The 18,535-nt window shown below is 44.3% G+C and overlaps 1 protein-coding gene across 1 annotated transcript; it reads right to left on the bottom strand.

The window, feature by feature from the left end:
* Positions 1-1,812: 1,812 nt before the first annotated feature.
* LOC111961430 (splicing regulator ARVCF) lies at positions 1,813-16,754 on the bottom strand. The gene is made up of 17 exons (XM_023983691.1): positions 16,198-16,754; positions 12,281-12,451; positions 10,552-11,192; positions 9,018-9,496; positions 8,742-8,925; positions 8,448-8,565; positions 8,099-8,267; positions 7,917-7,934; positions 7,521-7,592; positions 4,118-4,245; positions 3,701-3,851; positions 3,429-3,621; positions 3,199-3,310; positions 2,950-3,037; positions 2,763-2,839; positions 2,545-2,663; positions 1,813-2,456 (listed from the first exon to the last, which is right to left on the bottom strand). The coding sequence occupies exons 1-16, from the start codon at positions 16,216-16,218 to the stop codon at positions 2,571-2,573; spliced, it is 2,715 nt and encodes a 904-aa protein (XP_023839459.1). The 5' UTR covers positions 16,219-16,754; the 3' UTR covers positions 1,813-2,456; positions 2,545-2,570.
* Positions 16,755-18,535: the final 1,781 nt, after the last annotated feature.

Below are 18,535 nucleotides of genomic sequence, written 5' to 3'. Positions count from 1 at the left end.
GTATGATTATATTTGATGTCTCAAATTTGGCGGACTAAAAACCCTAGCTACCTCTTTCAGCATTAGACTCATCTGATGCCTCCTAAGGAAAGAAAAGTGAGAGATGACAATACAGTAAGATCCAATATGAGAGTCACTAAATCGATTTGTTTAGATCTTTTTTAGCCAGGCATGAGTTTAGTAAAATAGAATACAGTGTTTACCTTATAGCAAAGCTGGTCAAGCCTCTCCTTGTGATGTTTGGTCTTCTTCTCGCTGCGCACCGCCTGGTACCATTTCAAACTGTTCTGGTAGCGGCGGGTGAGGTAGGCTGGAGTGGTGCATCGGAACTGGGACTCAGAAGGAGACTCAGAATCCTCGTCGTTGGAGCTGGAGCTAAGCAACTGCAAATCCCTGACAGAGCGGGATAGGGAGGCACCATCTCCTCCGCCTCCCCTGTCCTCACCTCCAGCAGCCTGCACCTTAGCAAGGGATCTGTGTGAGTGGATACCGTCTAGGGGGCTATGGTCTGCAGAGGGGGGCTGCTTGCGTGATGGTGGTCTGGGTGTCACAGGTCTAACCAACTGACCACCAGGGAGGGTTCTCTGCCTGGTGAGCTGCTCTAAGTCTGGCCTCACTGGGATAAAACGGAGGGTGGCCTCAGGATGTTTAAACTTCACTCTTTTATCCGTCAGGTTGGGGGAAGGGTTGGGGACGGATCGTTTTATTGGATGAGGTCTACAGTGGCGCCTGCCAATAGGGAGGGCTATTGTGTATTTGAGCAAAGGCTTGTCATAAGGTTCTCCTTTCCAGGTCTCTTGCACTGGCATCCAAATCTTGGTCTTGGCTGAGAGAGTGGGTCGAGGTAGGGGGTACTTTCTACTGAGACCTGGTGGGGGGAGGGCAGTGGTCTGAGCATTCTGAGGAAGGGGCGTAGCCCCTTCTCCTGCAAGACTGAGAGCTGGGAATGCTGGATAAAGAGATTTAAATGCCAGAAGAGATAGATGTCAAAATAGACATCTAGCTACTGTATTAAGTTAAATTGTCTAGCTAGCTAATAGTCTTCGAAATTCTTTAAAATCCTCACCAGCTAAATGTGAACTTTCCCTCACATTGTCTCTTCCCTCCTCCTGGAACCTACAGTAAAAAAAAGCAGTGCTTTTCTTTAACTTCTTCCAGCATTAGTAGTTAGCTAATTAAACATTTTGAATTTATGAAACACTGCATTCAAGATTCAAGCTTTAGCTAACGTTAGCTAGCTATCGCAGTTCATTTAACTTAAGTTAGCTAACGTTAGCTAACTTAACTACACGAGATTGATTAATACCTATCAAGCCCATTTTGGTTGACCGGTCAAGTGTTGCTAGCAAGCTGTCAGTGTTAGCAAAACTGATGCTCTGAACTGGAGTACGTGTATTCAAACGTACCTTTTTTTCTCCTTCTTTAGCTGGACCTGGGTATATTTTGGTTTCATCTTGTAACAAATATGACATTCATTGGCAAAAGTAAACAAAGAAGTGACATCATCAACGGCAGAATTCTTCAAAAAATGCATTATGCTCGAGCAGCTTTTCCAACTTGCTGCACACTTCATTTCATGTTTCTATTCTCGTTCCAGCACAGCGACCATATACAGTGTAAACATATGGAGCTGTCCAGTGCTGAAAGTAAAATGACTATAGCACAACACCTAAGCAACATGCTGCGTGAATGATAAATTCCCTAACATACATGTTGAATAAACCCCTCGCCCTTGTCCTAACAGAAAGACGAGAAGAACAGAAAATACATTATAAATGAAGTCCATATAACGTTGAGAAATTGTATGAGAAATTGTGGATTTTATTTGCTAACATTATCAATTTAACATCGCGATGCAAGAACAAACACTGCATAAAGCAGTCATCGAGTCAGCTCCTGATAAAATGGCACTATTACTTCGTGTATTATTATATGGAGGTATCGTTCACAAGATAACGTTCACAACTGTTAATAAATAACATGAATATTACAATATAAATGCCTTAATTTAGAATATTAACAATCTTTTATTACACATGTACAATCCCATTTCCAACTAGTCTCTCACATAAAACGGATGCACACCTTGCAGGAGTAAAACAATACAACATGTTCATTCTAGAGTAGGGCAGGTCAGGTAAATAAAACAAAAATGTTTTGACAAATCCTAACTTCCTGGCCTACATTCAGCTGTGTCACTCCACTCATCCCGCTGTCCATTATGTGCACATTTATTTATTTTCTAAGTAGGAGAGGCTCTGATCAACTACAGTCAGAGTTTCACATTGAAAATGTAAATGCAAGTCCATATTCACTCCATTCTGATTTACTGGGGGGAGAATAACCATGTTGTCCTAAATGGTGAGTTGACCTACAGAATGTCCATCTAAAGAATAAACACCACAATGACCTCCACAAATGTTGACGTTTCACTTCCTCTTTCACCAGCACATCTCCTGCAAAAAAGAAAAAAGACAAAAGGACATGCATCACACCGATGTGTAAAACATCAATCCTAAAATAGTTCAGTGAAATTGGATTTACCTGCACTACAATCCCTTCTACCAGTCTCAGACCCAGGAGTCGAGGGGTGGAGGTTTGCGCTCCACCAGGCCCACTGCAGGCCTTCCAGCCCGGATGAAGTGCTTCCTCTCTGGGATACTCTACAACAAAATGTGAGTGTGTGTTTRGTTAAATGTGAGTCACCATTGAAGAACTCCTGACCTTACGTATAGTAAGGCGCTCTGTGCAGTGTTACTGACCTGGAGAGACTCTCTCTCCATCATGTAGCCTGGCCCATCACCCACTCTGTCCCCCTGCTCCACAGTAGAGTATCCATCTGTGGGAAAGACAGAGAGAATACAATAAACAAAGGCCATTTTACATTCAAATGACAAACAAGGAATAGGCACACCCACACTTATGCTGAAGCTACAGTCTCATGGTGACCTTGATTTTTCTCCATCAGAGGCAGTGTGATGTCATCATAGCCTGACTTTCCGCTCTTGGGTTTTTTGGGCATTCCACTAGTTGTTGGCTGAGAGTAAAAAAGAGAGAACACACAATATGCCATTAGGAACTAATTTTGGCCCATACAGTGCTCAAGTTACAAATCAATAACAGAGTTGTGTTTGTGCCACCCATTTGGACTGTGTAGTGAATGGGGAATAGAGCCTTCTTCAGCATGCCATGCCATACCTTAAAGTGGCTCTTGTTCCAGCCTCCCTTGTAGAGACTGTTTCTTAGGTCCTTGTAAGCCCACACTGTCTGCAGGACATGAGATGCTGCTTTGGTCTCTCGCTCAGATTGGCTAGCAAAGAAACAACAGAATAAACCAGAGCCAGCATAAAGGAGAAAGCACAGCACTGTGGACTGAGCATCTAGCCAATTGAAACCAACACCAAAGATACTTTGCTATGAAAATCTACCTTGTCTTGTTGATGGCTACCAGTTTCTGGATGGCGTGGCCCTGTATGAGACCTCGGGCGTTCTCAGGGCTGTCTGAGATGATCTCATGGATAGTGTTCAGAATGGCCACCACTGTGTCCCCTTCCAGGTTCTTGGCTGGCCTCTGCTGACCACAGGGCAGGTTACTGACCAGGTCCCTCATGGCATAATTCCCTGTGGGGGAAAGAAAATGGTCAAATCGTGTGTGTGTGTGTGTGCATGTGTGTGTGTGCGTGCGTGCGTGTCTATGTACCTATGAGGTCTTTGTTACGCCGATCTATGGCCAGGTTGCGGAGAGCAATAGCTACAGCCCGGACCACTTTATCACCATCTGAACGCAGTAGCTCCACCAGGACAGGCAGACCTTTCTCCTTCCTAACTGTGGCCCGGATGTAACTGGACCACTTTGAGCAAAGGCACAGAGAGAGAGAATAATAGAAGGGTGTAATGTATGACATTTTGTAAAGTCCTATTGTGCTACTTATGATTATTAATACATACTCATACTTTTATACACATTATAGTTTTTCAACCACAATTCAATCACACTTAATCAACCCTTCACACAGAGAGCAAGAGAGAGAGAGAGAAAGAGAAATGGGATGAGAAACAAACAGTCTGTTCTCCCACAGCCTCAGATCAACTGCTTCTACGATTGCCCCTCACTCACCGCCCAGTGTCCTGCAGCGAGGTTCTGGAGCGCTCCCGCTGCTGCCTCCAGGGTGTTGTGGTTCTGACTGCAAGTGAGGAGAGACAGGTACAGCCTCACAACCTCTGGCTGGTAAAGCAGCTCCAGACCTACAGAGAGGGAAGGAGGGAGGGAACGAGGGAACGAGAGAAGCACAGAGAACTCTCAGATACATTGGAACTGGTATGATGAGACACCGTGGTTGGATTCACAAGCAGTTCATCTTTAAACCTATGTAAAATATGTTTTGTTTTTTGAATTTTTATAATGAGTATTTCTGTATTTGAATTTGGCGCCCAGAAGTTTCACTGGCTGTTGAAGAGGTGGGACGCTACCGTCTCACGTGCCCAAGAGAGGTTAAGGAAGACATCCTCTTCTGCAAACCAATGGAAACCAGGACAACAGGAGAGGATATTTTTAAAGTACTGGACAGCTTTGTGACATCAAATTGACTTTGGTGGCCAAGATGTGTTGGTATCTAGTGATGGCGCAAAAGCCATGACAGGGAGACATAGTGGAGTGGTAATGCGCGTCCAAGCAGTTGCTCCCGAYGCCACTTGGGTACACTGCAGCATCCACCGAGGGGCTCTTGCTGCCAAGGGAATGCCTGACAGCTTGAAGGACGTTTTGGACACTACAGTGAAAAGGGTTAACTTTGTTAAAGCAAGGCCCCTGAACTATTTTCTGCACTATGCAATGATATGGGCAGCGACCATGTAACGCTTTTACAACATACATGGTTATCGAGGGGCAAAGTATTGACACATTTTTTTGAATTGAGAGACGAGCTTAAAGTTTTCTTTACTGACCATCATTTTCACTTGTCTGACCGCTTGCATGATGACGAGTTTCTCACATGACTGGCCTATCATTCTCACCTGAATGATCTGAATCTAGGATTACAGGGACTCTCCGCAACTATATTCAATGTGCGGGACAAAATTGAGGCTATGATTAAGAAGTTGGAGCTCTTCTCTGTCTGCATTAACAAGGACAACACACACGTCTTTCCATCATTGTATGATTTTTTTGTGTGCAAATGGACAAGGTTAAGGACAATGTCAAATATGATATAGCGAAGCACCTGAGTGAGCTGGGTGCGTAATTACGCAGGTACTTTCCCGAAACAGATGACACAAACAGCTGGATTTGTTATCCCTTTCATGCCCTGCCTCCAGTCCACTTACCGATATCTGAACAGGAGGGCCTCATCGAAATTGCAACAAGCGGTTCTTGAATTTAATCAGAAGCCACTGCCAGATTTCTGGATTGAGCTGCACTCACAGTATCCTGCCTTGGCAAATTGTGCTGTTAAGACACTGATGCCCTTTGCAACCACGTACCTATGTGAGAGTGGATTCTCGGCCCTCATTAACATGAAAACTAAATACAGGCACAGACTGTGTGTGGAAAATGATTTAAGACTGAGACTCTTTCCAATACAACCCAACATTGCAGWGTTATGTGCATCCATTCAAGCACACCCTTCTCATTAACCTGTGGTGAGTTATTCACCATTTTCGATGAACAAATAAGGTTTTATATGTAAGATGGCTAAGTAAAGAGCAAAATTATTGATTATTATTATACTATTATTTATGCCCTGGTCCTATAAGAGCTCTTTGTCATTTTCCACGAGCCGGGTTGTGACAAACTCATACGCATTCTTATGTTTAATAAAACAACATTTGAGAGAGTGCTGACCCTGATGCTAGAGGGGGTACGCAGCTGGAGGTTGAATGTTTGAAGGGGTACGGGACTATAAAAAGTTTGGGAATCACTGCTCTAGAGAATATATGTAGGCTTACACAGTTAGGCTATGAAGCTCAAAATTATTATTGGCTTAGTATTTCAGAAAGACTATACAGTATAATGTACACAACATAGATAAYACCCCCAATTAAAGCTCAGCCATGTTTGTGTGTGTACATTTTAGATATTCACACTGCTTTTATGTTGAAGGAATATTCTGCCTTGCAAAGGGATTTGGACTGTGCATGATATTACAAATGCATAAAGAAAACGAAATGTTTTTTCCAACTCCAAACTTTCACGCAAACACCCCAACTACATGTAAACATGGATCACTATTGCATTATTAACCAATGGATGCTTCGGGCTCCAACTCTTATCAGCTCTCTGAGAGCTCTCGTCTGCTACAAACGGTACCACCACTCACTTCAACCATATTCACAGACTGTACTATTCTACTGGAGTGAGAGGCTTCTAGCTACACACACATCCCTAGCAGTCATGCTGGAGTATAGAAGGAATCCAAATACTCAGGAATTCTCTCACAGGCGGTCCTCCAGAGGCWTTCCAATGATATTCAGCCAGCTGAAGCCGAAGATGCTGATAGGCTGCCTCTGGCTGAGAGACTTACGTGCTGTCTAATCCTGACCTAGGCATGTAACCTTCTTATCACATTGATTGCAGCCGCAGGCAGGAGTGTGGGATGGCTCCACAGCCAGGCACACAGGTTCTGTGGAGGGTATAAGATTTTCTACAGACCTGTATAATACCTGACTGGCTACACAGATCCATCGAGCAGTGCCCGTTCCCTGTGTCATCAGAAACCTTCTCACACAAGTTCTGGTGGGCCACGACCAAACCTTCCCTTTAAACCTGTCTGGACTTCTACATCAAAAGACATCAACCATGCTCAGGGAATGATTTTGTCTGTATATGTATATTCATGTATCTGATTATGTTCCAATGCCATATAGAAGAGAGTTGTATAATCTATTCAGTTATACAACTCTCTTTTTTACTAAGGTATAATCTATTCAGTTATACAACTCTCTTTTTTACTAAGGTATAATCTTCTGTTGGAACTTCTGAATGTCAATGACTAGTTTAGAATCCTGTCAATAGTCTGCGATATTACACATTATATTTTACATTAAAAAGGCAGCCATAGTGTCTTATCATCACATTGTGACACAAAAATGCATTCAATCGTCCCTTCATTTGATGCTGAATATAAGCTCTACTAGCTGTCTACACTGCGCCATCTCAAACACAGAAGTCCATTATTCACAATATAAGTCTCTTGAGTTGCCACAGCAATCCCACCAAGCTATTCCATATTGTATTGTACTCATACAGTAACTGACACATGGTACGTTTGTATGGACCATGTAGTTCTGCCAAAACATTCAGGCAACCTATTGTTATCTCTAAATGTTTCAAATACAATCCAACCACTTCTTGACAGTACAACACATTGGAAACGATTCTACATCATGCACAAATACCCTTTCCAAATGCCTCACGCCAAGGTTAAGGCTTTGTACAATGTAGGTCTTTGGAATGCATCTTGAAGTTACATAAATGCATGTCTTGAATCTTGACCAATCCACAGATCCCTAAAGATGTTCCATACCTTTCATTGGTTCTGTGCGTTTGGGTAAATCCAGAGTACCATATTTTTTATCACTTGGTCCATTTCTCCAGCCTAGACGAAACACACACACACGCAACCACACACGCACACACACACACACACACACAGACATATACACACACACACATACATACACACACACACACACACACACAATAAATAGGAAAGATCAAAACATGGAAAGTGTATAGAGACATGGAATGTGTAGAAATCTTTTCTAACAATGAGTCAGAAAACCCTAGGTCTTCCACTGAAGCTCAAGTCTTGAGGCAGACAACAGGGCAAGCAACCACAGAGGTCCTGGTTTCTCATTGTTGACAGAACATTATTCTGGATTTTCAGATTGTCAAATATCATTCATTCATTCAGACTTACTTTGACTGAACCACTCCTCTATTGAATGGAAGGAAACAAAACAAAAGATAAATAAGGAAGACATTAGTAAAGCAACACAGAGTACACACCAGAAATCCCACAATTCTACTACGTATTACGTGTTGCGCAAACTGCTTGACCACCATTCATATAGCGCCATCATGAGGTCAGATTCAACTCACCCTTTGGCTTCTTCCCTCCAAAACAGTCTGCCTCCTTCTTTTTCTTCTGGTTCCCTCCTAACCCTGGCACCTGATTGGCCACGGGTTCCTGAAATCTCTCCGCCCCCGGCACCTCTTTGTGGACGTGGTAGGAGAGGTTTCTCAGGATGCAGACACAGTTCTCTACCGACTGAGAGATAGGAGGATAAACAACACAAAGATGCTCATCACAGACAGCAGATGCATAGAATGTAGGGAGGGTCTGATTCTCATATGTGGTCCAGAATACTTTTGGTTAATGTACTGATTCGCATTCCGGCTATAGTGTTTTCGTTGGGATTTACATGTGCTCAACTGTGTCTGCGTTCACCTTATTGTCGGTCTCCTTGTGTGCGACAGCTGACTGAAGGGCATGGAGGAGTGCGTCCACCAGCCCCTCACACTCCCTCAGTCTCTGCCGAGCCTCTGCCCCRTCTGAGCTCACATTCCTGGGGGAACACAGCTCTATTAGTGGGGCGGATGAAGTTAGCATAGCACCGCTATCAGTATCTCATTTACCATTACGTCCAATTTAGAAACGTCCAATTTAGGGAGCAATGAACCCTGAAATAGTTGTTGTGTAAGGTTCCATTATCTTTTCATCTATGTAGCTGCTATACTTTGCCTGAGACATCCTGAGGTGTTCTTGAACACGGTGGTCCACTCTGTCTCCTGGGGTCTGGAGTGCTCAGTAGGGTCTCTCCTCCAGCCAGAGTGGGGGATGATGACCTCATCAGTCAGTGTCTGGAGCCCGTGGTTGATGATCATCATCTTCAGAGGCTCATGGGAGGAGAGGTTCCACAGGGTCCCTATAGGTAAAAAGTATACGCGATTTGTCCGAATGCTATACAGAAGGTGTTTGGGTAATCAGGGTGAATCTTCTGTCATAGGCTCACTGTACCTGTGACCAGCTCTGTGACCTCCATGTTACTGGACTTTCTCAGCAGTCTGACCAGGGCCGGGATGCCGTCACAGTTCTTGATGGCCACCTTGTTGTGGTGGTCTTTCCCATAGGAGATGTTCCTCAGGGCTCCACAGGCCTTGCGGTGGACCTCGGCTTTAGGGTGGTCCAGGAGGCCCACCARTACTGGAACCCCCTTCAGCTGCCTGACGTCTTGCTTCATGTGGTCGTTCTCGTAGCACAGGTGCTGCAAGTARGCGGCGGCGTTGGACTTGACCGGGTCCATGGGGTGGCTGAGCATGGTGATGACCTCCCTCAGGTTGGGGTCCCTCCAGCGGGGGTCCTTACGGATGCTGTCCAGGCTGACCATGCTGCAGCGCTTGTGGGGGAACTGTAGCATCTGAGCCCTGGACATGGCCTGGAAGAAGGAGGTGGGGTCCCCGTCCACCTGGGACATGAGGGCCTCCTCGTATCCMCCTCTGGAGAAATAGAGAGGGAAGGAGGGGTTAAGTGGGGAGGGGGGGCTGAGACAAGGACAAGAGATGGGCCTATATGTAGAGACAGACAGAATGCACAGAAAGCAATTAGATGTTGTTTGCTGAACAGTCACCGTTATTGTCTCTTGTATGTTCTCTGAATAGTTGTGCAAACAGATATTTTATCTCGACAGCTTGAGTTCCAGATAGATGGAGAGAAAGAGAGAGCAGAAGATAGGCGGGGAAGCGATAGAGCGCTAGATAGTTAAGTATCCTCTGTAAACAGCTCATTGACAGCTTACAAGCTGGGGAAAGTGCTGCTGTCAGTCAGTGATACAGGTGTAACCTCCTTATTTATTGACTGGTGGCCTCCGCTGATTGTTACCACCTGCTCCTTGACTGCTGGCCATCTGTCTCGCCCCACCACATGGACTACAGCAGCTAGAAGCTCCCACTGAGGCTCAACGCTATGGAACGCAATATACAGAAATCCACTCATGCAGTTGCAAGCCATACTGAGCTGTGTTGAGTCGTATAGTAGAATTTTCTAGTCTCCTCTTTTWAAAAAAAATGTGTTCATAAGCTACATAATCGAATGTTGAGGGTCAGTGTATGGTGAAGTGTACTCTACAGTGTTATCTCTTCACTGAAAACAGCATTTATGTGGTGAATGAAGATAATGATCGTGTACAGGACTGTTCTATTGGTCAGTAGCAAACAATACACAGAATGTGTCCTCCTTTTCAAATGACTACCTACACACAGCAAAAATCAATGCCCTGTCTTGAGAAAGCATTAGCCTTTGTCAAGGGTAAACTAATTTACAGAGAGGTTATTGAAGTTTGTGCGCCACACATTAAATGTCCTTTTACTACTGTCCATTCTCTGAATGTAAATAACTAATTTTAATGGGAATAAAGGACTTGACTTTGAATCAATGGATTCCATCACCTACCATAGAGCTGAGATAACAAGGTCACCAGTCTTTTTAGCTTGGATATGCTGCTAGGGAGTTCTACTGTCATGCATGTGCCGAACTAGCTAGCCCATATCCTAACCTGGTTCTGGAAGGCTCCATCAGGAGCTCCATGGTAGTGATGGGTCTGAGATAGTGGTTTCCCCCCAGGGTGGCGTAGCTGGAGGTGGGGTAGTCAGCCTTTACATCCTGGGCGTCCCCTGGTCCTTCCCCCTCGGTCTGGTTAGTCAGGCCCACCTGGCCGTAGTTGTCCCTGGGTAGGGGCAGGGTGTAGTGGCCTCCGGGCTGGGTCTGGTAGTTCCTGGAGGGCCAGTAGGTGTGGGGGGAGCTGTGGTGGACACCTCCTCGAGACAGGCTGCCATACCCAGAATACATAGCACCTCCAAGGCCAGGAAATGGAGGGTCAGGGAGGGTGTAGATGTTGTTCTGCCTCTCAGGGATCTCTGTGTTGGGATCACGGTCGGTGTTGTTGTAGGGAGGGGGGAGAGTGGTGATGGTAGCAGTGGTTGTGATAATGGGGGTGAGGGACTCAGAGGAGTTTTGGACGTTGGTCAGGGGGCTGGGCTGCAGAGATGGGTTGTCTGGACACATGGGAACCTGGGTAACTGGGAGATGCTGTGGGACTGGGGGAAGCTGTGGGGCTGGGGGAAGCTGGGGGGTGGGTGTGTCTGGGGTGTTCGGAGTGTCTGCCTGGTCATTCGCCAGTTCCACAACCTTGGGGTCCTGTAKAGAGGAAGGCATATCGTTCATTTCAATACACCAGTCAGACTGCCCCAACTGTGGGATCTAATATTCCATCTCCATCACAGCCTCAGCCAAGTCTATGAGACGCCATCCTAAAGCTGCACTCACTRCCTCAAATAACCACAACCACGTTTATCAATACTACCACCAAATCTACTACTAACTTTTTTCCCCAACAGCAGAGAGCACAAAATGGCACAGTTTGATAAACATTTAACCCTGCATTAAACAAACCAAAAAATCCCCCACAAGCTCTCGTCTCACAGGAATTATCCATCATTTTTATTACAACAGATTCCTGGCTTTGAAGTAGGCGAGTAGATAATTCATTCTGCTTGGCTGCCAGTGAATAATGTATTTCCCCAGTTGGAAATTAGTTTAGATTGGACTGTGATGAAACAAGCTGAGGTCCAGCTACTGTTGAGTACTAGAGTAAATTGCAGGAAATKAAAATGGTCTGTTTGATGGAAGTTGATTTTGATGTTAACATTTTCACAACCACCAAGACCAACACGCAATCTGTGTTTTTATCTTGCACAACTATGAATATGATGTAAATATGTATGACGTTAGATGACTCAAATAGTCTGATGAATAGTATTGTGGAAATTGTACACTAGGATAAGCTTTGTGGCATTCTCTGGCCCTGAGATACAATAGTGTTAACTGCTACTTCCCCAAGGGAGATTCTGGGAGCTTGGCACAATACAGCCTTCAGTTCAAAAAGCTGTCTGGGGCCTTTAGATTTACATTCTGTTGAATGGCAATTTGTTTCTGGCGGATGGTTAGGATTAAAAACACATCATGGTTCACCACAGCTGCAGATGTATTACACTGTATAGTTATTGTTTCCCATTGTTCTGACATAAATCGTAATGCACAGGGATGGTGTTTTATTGGAGACATAATGGAGGATTAATCCATGCTTCRGATTCCAGTAGATAATGATTACAGTATGATCCTGGGAGAGATGTACTGTAGAGATCAACTGGCTGAGCTTAGATGATGACTGATTGCTAAATGAAGTAAATAGTCCATAGGGGATCAATATATTGATGAGTGGGAACCTCTGTGTGTTGTGGTGCCTCTGTCTCTGCAGTGGAGCTGCCATTGGTGGAGGTGACAACAGAGGAGTTGGAGGTGGGTGTGCTCAGGTCATCGTCTGTAGGCTCCACATGTGATTCCTTGGTCTCCAGGGTTATAGCCGACAGAGACGAGGGCCCCCCTGGGATCTGCTCCTACACAAYAGAGGAACGAGTTAGATACACACTCCTACGCAGCAGGCAAGCACATAGCACAGGGTAGAGGGTTGGAGACATATCCTACTACAGACCAAGTGCAGGGTCGAGAGTTTGATACACAGCAAAGAGAAGAGATTTAGTTAGACATCCGAAGCGTAGGAGAGAACGTTTCACAGAGAAAGAGAGTGAACGAGTGAGAAAGCAAGAGAGAGAGAGAGAAAGAGTGAGAGGAGAGGTAGATAGAGAGAGAGAGAGCGAGAGAGAGAAAGAGAGGGAGATTTAGCAAAGGAGAAGAGGGAGAGAGAGAGAGAGAGAGAGGCGAGAAGGAGAGAGAGAGGGAGAGTGCCCAGTATCCTTTGTAAAGAGAGGGAGAAATAAAGACAAACTAAAGGTGACAGGCCGGTGAGAGCAAGAGAGGGTATTATCTAAATGTGAGAATGAGCTCCACCTGTTTAATTAAATCAGCATTTGTTTGACCTCTCTTGAGGCCCTCTCACCCCGTTGACCATTCTGCTGCTGCCATTCTGCTGACCTTTCACTTCCCCTGCTGACTGCTCGCATATTGTTCATTTTTAAGCCCTCTCTTTCAAACACCCCCTCACTGGATAGTGTAAGACACAAAGCTATTCAGCCTTTCCATACTGATGTGTGGCCATGTGTGGGGAATGGCAAAGAGGGGAGCAGGCTGTTGTAATTGTGGAGGTTCAGGTGCTGAGAGACTTGATTTGTTAAAAGAGTAATGATGCCATTATGTGGATTAATGAGGAGGAATGATTTGGCATAAGTACTGAGATATAACAATGTCCTGTCTTTAATCAGCCCTCTCCAGCAGCTAGCCTGAGACACACAGAGTCATTTACTGATTTATGCTTATTTATTTAAGTTAACTTGGGGATTGCATTTCCCCAAACTAGGAATCTATTGAATATAAAACATAAACAACTTCAAATGGATCTATAAAGAGACTAAAGAGGCATAAAATATGAACAAAATTACCCATAATTAATGTTGACGTGCTTTTGCATACTAAATAGTGTTCATACACGGAAGATTCTGTTTTGATCACCCAAGGGTGTCTGAATCTGAGMTCTTAATCAACATGTTAATGAGCAGAACTCCATTCACCATAAGGGAGAAAATTTATTTATGTGCCAACATCTCTTGCAAGCCATCAGATAATCTGACATAAAATGCATTGCATCATATCTCACCGTTCTAAATGAAAGTGCTCTCAATCTTACTGTGCAGGAACAAATGAAAATATCAGGTTTGCCTGTAAGGGCTCATTTCAATGATGATAAAGGTGATATTTCCAATTGAGATGACATATGCAGTGTTTTACCATGAATGCATTCTGTACGAACATGGGAACATTGCTTTTCAATTCCAATCTCGCTATAGTGCTGAACTTCTGCGATATGGATTGAATCGAGCCCTTACAGAAACATACTGTAAATAACAGTGAATTCAACCATATTCCAACATACTGTAAATAAAAGTGAATTGAACGTATTCCAACATACTGTACATAAAAGTGAATTCAACAGTATTCCAACATACTGTACATAAAAGTGAATCAACAGTATTCCAACATTTACTCTGTACATAAAAGTGAATTTTCCAACAGTATTCCAACATTACTGTAAATAACAGTGAATTCAACAGTATTCCAAAATACTGTACATAAAGTGAATTTCAACAGTATTCCAACATACTGTACATAAAAGTGAATTCAACAGTATTCCAACATACTGTACATAAAAGTGAATTCAACAGTATTCCAACATACTGTAAATAAAAGTGAATTCAACAGTATTCCAACATACTGTAATAAAAGTGAATTCAACAGTATTCCAACATACTGACATAAAAGTGAATTCAACAGTATTCCAACATACTGTACATAAAAGTGAATTCAACAGTATTCCAACATACTGTACATTAAGTGAATTCAACAGTATTCCAACATACTGTACATAAAAGTGAATTCAACAGTATTCCAACATACTGTACATAAAAGTGAATTCAACAGTATTCCAACTTCAACGAATCCAAGGGAAATAGTAGGGGGCTGCATGTAAAATAGTCCTCAGAATCTGCAGTTATAAAACTCATTAATGTGATGGGAGAGCTGATTCACTCGCAGCCTCCATTTCCCAAACATAATGTCCTCATCTTCATGCAAATAAATCTGTCATAGAGAGAAAGAAGGAGAGATGAAAGCCCCATGGTGGACAGACAGCAGAGAGAGAGAGAGAGAGAGAGAGGGGGAAGAGAATGCAGTCTTAAACAGCCCTGGAGGGATAAATGATTGGAGGTATTGTAGAGCAGAGATAAATAAATAACTAGCTGGCTAAAGGCAGGGTGTCTCTGTTCTCTAAGGAAGGCTTGATGGAGGGATTGAGAGATGGTAATAGGGTTTGATAGAGGCAAAGAGGGATGTATAGTGAGGTTAGAGACTGAGAAATTCCCACCTGGCCCTGTTTTTAGATGAGCATTTCAACAGATCAAGAGCCTTCCAACACTGTTCCTCCATCACATCAACCAACTATCCTCATATGTCTACAGACTGTATTTGCTGCTGTTTACAAATGAGATGCAGGAGATAGATGTTAGAGGCACTGAAGCAGGGGACAAAGTGACACGATTAGCGTCTTGTTCCAGCCAACTGTCAAATCAAGGCTGACTGCACCACATTATAGTGGAAAGGCCAACAGTCTGATCTTCTGCTGAGTGAGTTCAGATTTAGTGGCCGGCTCAAGGGCACTCCAGACGCAAGCCACATTTAATACTTGTCACAAGCTCATTACGATAGACGAATCATGCAGGGGAGGGAGAAAATGCATGCCCTCTATCTCAATATTAATGTAGCTCAGAGGAGATGCTGCGACCCTGTTGGAATTACCACTGACAATGCAGTCAATTTGTCTTCATCAGATAGAGGAGAGAGAAATGTGTATCGCTCCAGTACTTGATGTGAAATGACTGTGTGCACAACATTGCGGTAAACAACGAGCAATAACTTGTCACAATGGACCCCCTCCCAGGGTTTCCAATTAGAGGGGCAAGAAGTTGGCTTGTTTTTGTTTTGTTGTCAAGACGTGAGAGGAAAACATTCTCTGTCCACATTACCCAAACACAGCATTATCCAGTCACAGCAGCCTCAGAGAGCCACTGCAGCTAGGCATTACAGCATGATGACATCAGGATATCCCATCTCATTCACCGCTGTGCCAAGACTCATTTCCATTGAGAATGAGGACACCGCTCATCTCTTGTCTTTGTCTATGCAGGATGCAGGAGCCAGGAAGCCCCCTGGACAACGAACAGTTCAATACTGCATGGATATATTTCATGTAATTCTAACTTTCAGTGGCTGGCTGGCGGTGTGCTGGGTGATAACAGCGTATGCAGCAGCAGCAGCACATTCCCCTGTGGGTGGTTATCACTCAGCCTCCTCTCATAATGTTACCATGATTGACAGCCTCTCCATATGTCCTGCAGCATACACACTGAACAGAGGTGTTAAGAGCATGTCCCTGAGCACACACAAGTAGACTGCAACACACTGATCTGAGGGGAGAAAAGAACGCTTTCCCCCTTCATACTACGAGAGAAGCCTATAGCTAACCGAATAGAATAGAATACAGAACAGCTGTAGACTGGGCTCCTGGAGGAAAAGCGTCGGCGGGAAAAGAGGGAGGGTAGTGAAGAGAAAACAAATACTAAATCAAAACACTTACCTCTTTCACCTCTGCAGGCATTGCCAAATCCCTTTGATTAGCTTTCCTACCAACTGATGGACAGAATCCTTCCCCAGTGAGAAGAGAGCACCGCGTCTGTTGCCCTCCTCCTGCTGTTTTCTCCCCCGACTTTTCCCTTTCCCTGTGAGCATGGAGGCAGTTCAGACATGAGCAGCCATCCTTCCTCCCGGGCTCTCACTAACGCACGTACGTGCACGCAGCACATCCACACACTCCCTCTCTCTCACACACACACACACACACACACACACACACACACACTCTCACATATTCACAGAGTGATCTCAGATTGATTCTGCACTCTCCCCCATGAAAGAGATGCTGAATCAACGACAAAAAACAGGCAATCTCATCATTACACACCACTCTCTGCTGTCATACAAACAGCTGTATCCACGGTTAGTAGCAAGATGTTGGTTAAATCAAACTAAAAGGAATACTGCTGAACCCTATAAGAAAAGGGGTGAGTATATCCAGTTAGCGGAAAGCAATCTGTGTGCTTTCTCCCCAGTAGCCTGCTTCTCTCACTCACTCACACACACTGTTCCCTCTGGGCTGACAAACAGATGCAGCTGGAGCAGGAAGAAGGCTGCTCTAGCCCAGCCCTGTCACCCATGTGCAGGACAGAGGGAGGGACGGATGGAAAAAGGGGACGGAGGGAGAGAAGGATGGAGGGACGGAGGAGAGGAGGAGAGGAAGGCAAAGGGTGCAGCAGACAAAGAAAGGCTACCCTGCATACTGCGATAACAGCCTCGAGTGAAACTAGATATGTGCATGCAATTCAATTCGACAACATTACATTTTAATATTAAACCCAGTCATCTAAAGAGGCACTAACATCTAATTATTACCCTATAGTGATCTGTGAAAGCACCCTTGAGTGATGTAAGCTCATGCTCTGTGATTTGCAAATCCAAAACAGAAAGCTAGACATAGTGAAAAAAGAGACAAATATTAGACTAAATGGTGATAGTCTAATTAGCACTTGCTCAAATGTTTACCGTTGATTTGAATCTTACAGTAATAGCATGGCTTATGAACGACAGTTTCAAAACATACAGATGAAAATACAAGGGGGACAGCTAGCAATACACAGCATGTCCGTGCATCCCACACAGAAGCACTGCATGTATGGTATGTACAGTACAGTAGGGTGATCACGCGCTCAAATGGACACGCATTCTGTCATGCTCAGCGTTACGTTCCTCCACATCCATTCATTCCCACTTTCTCKCTATCACACAGACACATTCCCTTTCATCCGTTCTAAACCCTCCTCCCCCCCACTGCCCCCAGCCACCTCTATGAAAGTCTGATGTGACCGAGGCTAATTCATTAGCAGAATTAACACGGAGGACCCACGGGCTTCACAACCCAGCTAGTTTAATGAGCAGAGCAGTTAACATCTAAGGACAGCTAAAATACACAATTATAAGATGTGCTTGTAACCAATGAGATTCAAGTGAATTGGTATATTGCTGTTGACACAACAGCAGCGTAGTCCAACTAAATTGAGCCACATCTGGAAATACCAATAAAGGTCAACAGTGAGCCATAACAAGGGACAATGATCTATACTCAGTCATTGGGGTTGGCCAGTGGTTACCAATCTTTTTCGGTTACTGTACCACTGAAGATTGCACTGCCCGGAGTACCTCTAAAGGATCCCCTCGTGTGCATTTTACCAGTAGACCTATGGTCTCATGAGTCTTCTCATGTACCCCCTAGTACCCCTGGTTGGGAAACACTGATGTAGGCTATGGCAGGACCATGCAACTAAAAATWAGAAATATATCTAGGACTTGAGAGAACCCATTGGGCACAGACATCAATTCAATGTCTATTCCACGCTGGTTCAATGTCATTTCATTTAAAACGCCGTGGATACAATGTTGATTCAATCAGTGTGTGCCCAGTGGGAAGGAGGGTTTCCAAGAGTGGAGCCAGTAAGCTTGAGAGCCTCTCCGCTCCGACTACTAATAATACTGTACCTGACATGCTGTCTTCCAGTTAGCAGTACCTGCAAATCAGAATAATCCACAGAAAAACAGGAAAAGGAACTTCAGGAAAGGAAATTCCCCTGAAGCAGACAGTCCAACAAAGGGCCGAGTGAATGTTGAAGTTCTATAGATAATATATGAGATACAAGTCTCTTTGAATTGTGATAAATAATGGATGTAAACCAGGGCCCCCCAGAGAGCTGAACTACACAAGGTGTTATGATTTATACTGAGCCTTCCTGTCCGGTGTCACCACAGGAAACGCTTCATCATAAACAGCCCAGGGAGGAAATGAAACGCTTCAGTGGCACGGGAAT

This window comes from Salvelinus sp. IW2-2015, linkage group LG4q.1:29 (assembly GCF_002910315.2).
Source record: "Salvelinus sp. IW2-2015 linkage group LG4q.1:29, ASM291031v2, whole genome shotgun sequence".
Taxonomy (NCBI): Eukaryota; Metazoa; Chordata; class Actinopteri; order Salmoniformes; family Salmonidae; genus Salvelinus; species Salvelinus sp. IW2-2015.
This window is presented reverse-complemented; position numbering and strand designations above follow the sequence as displayed.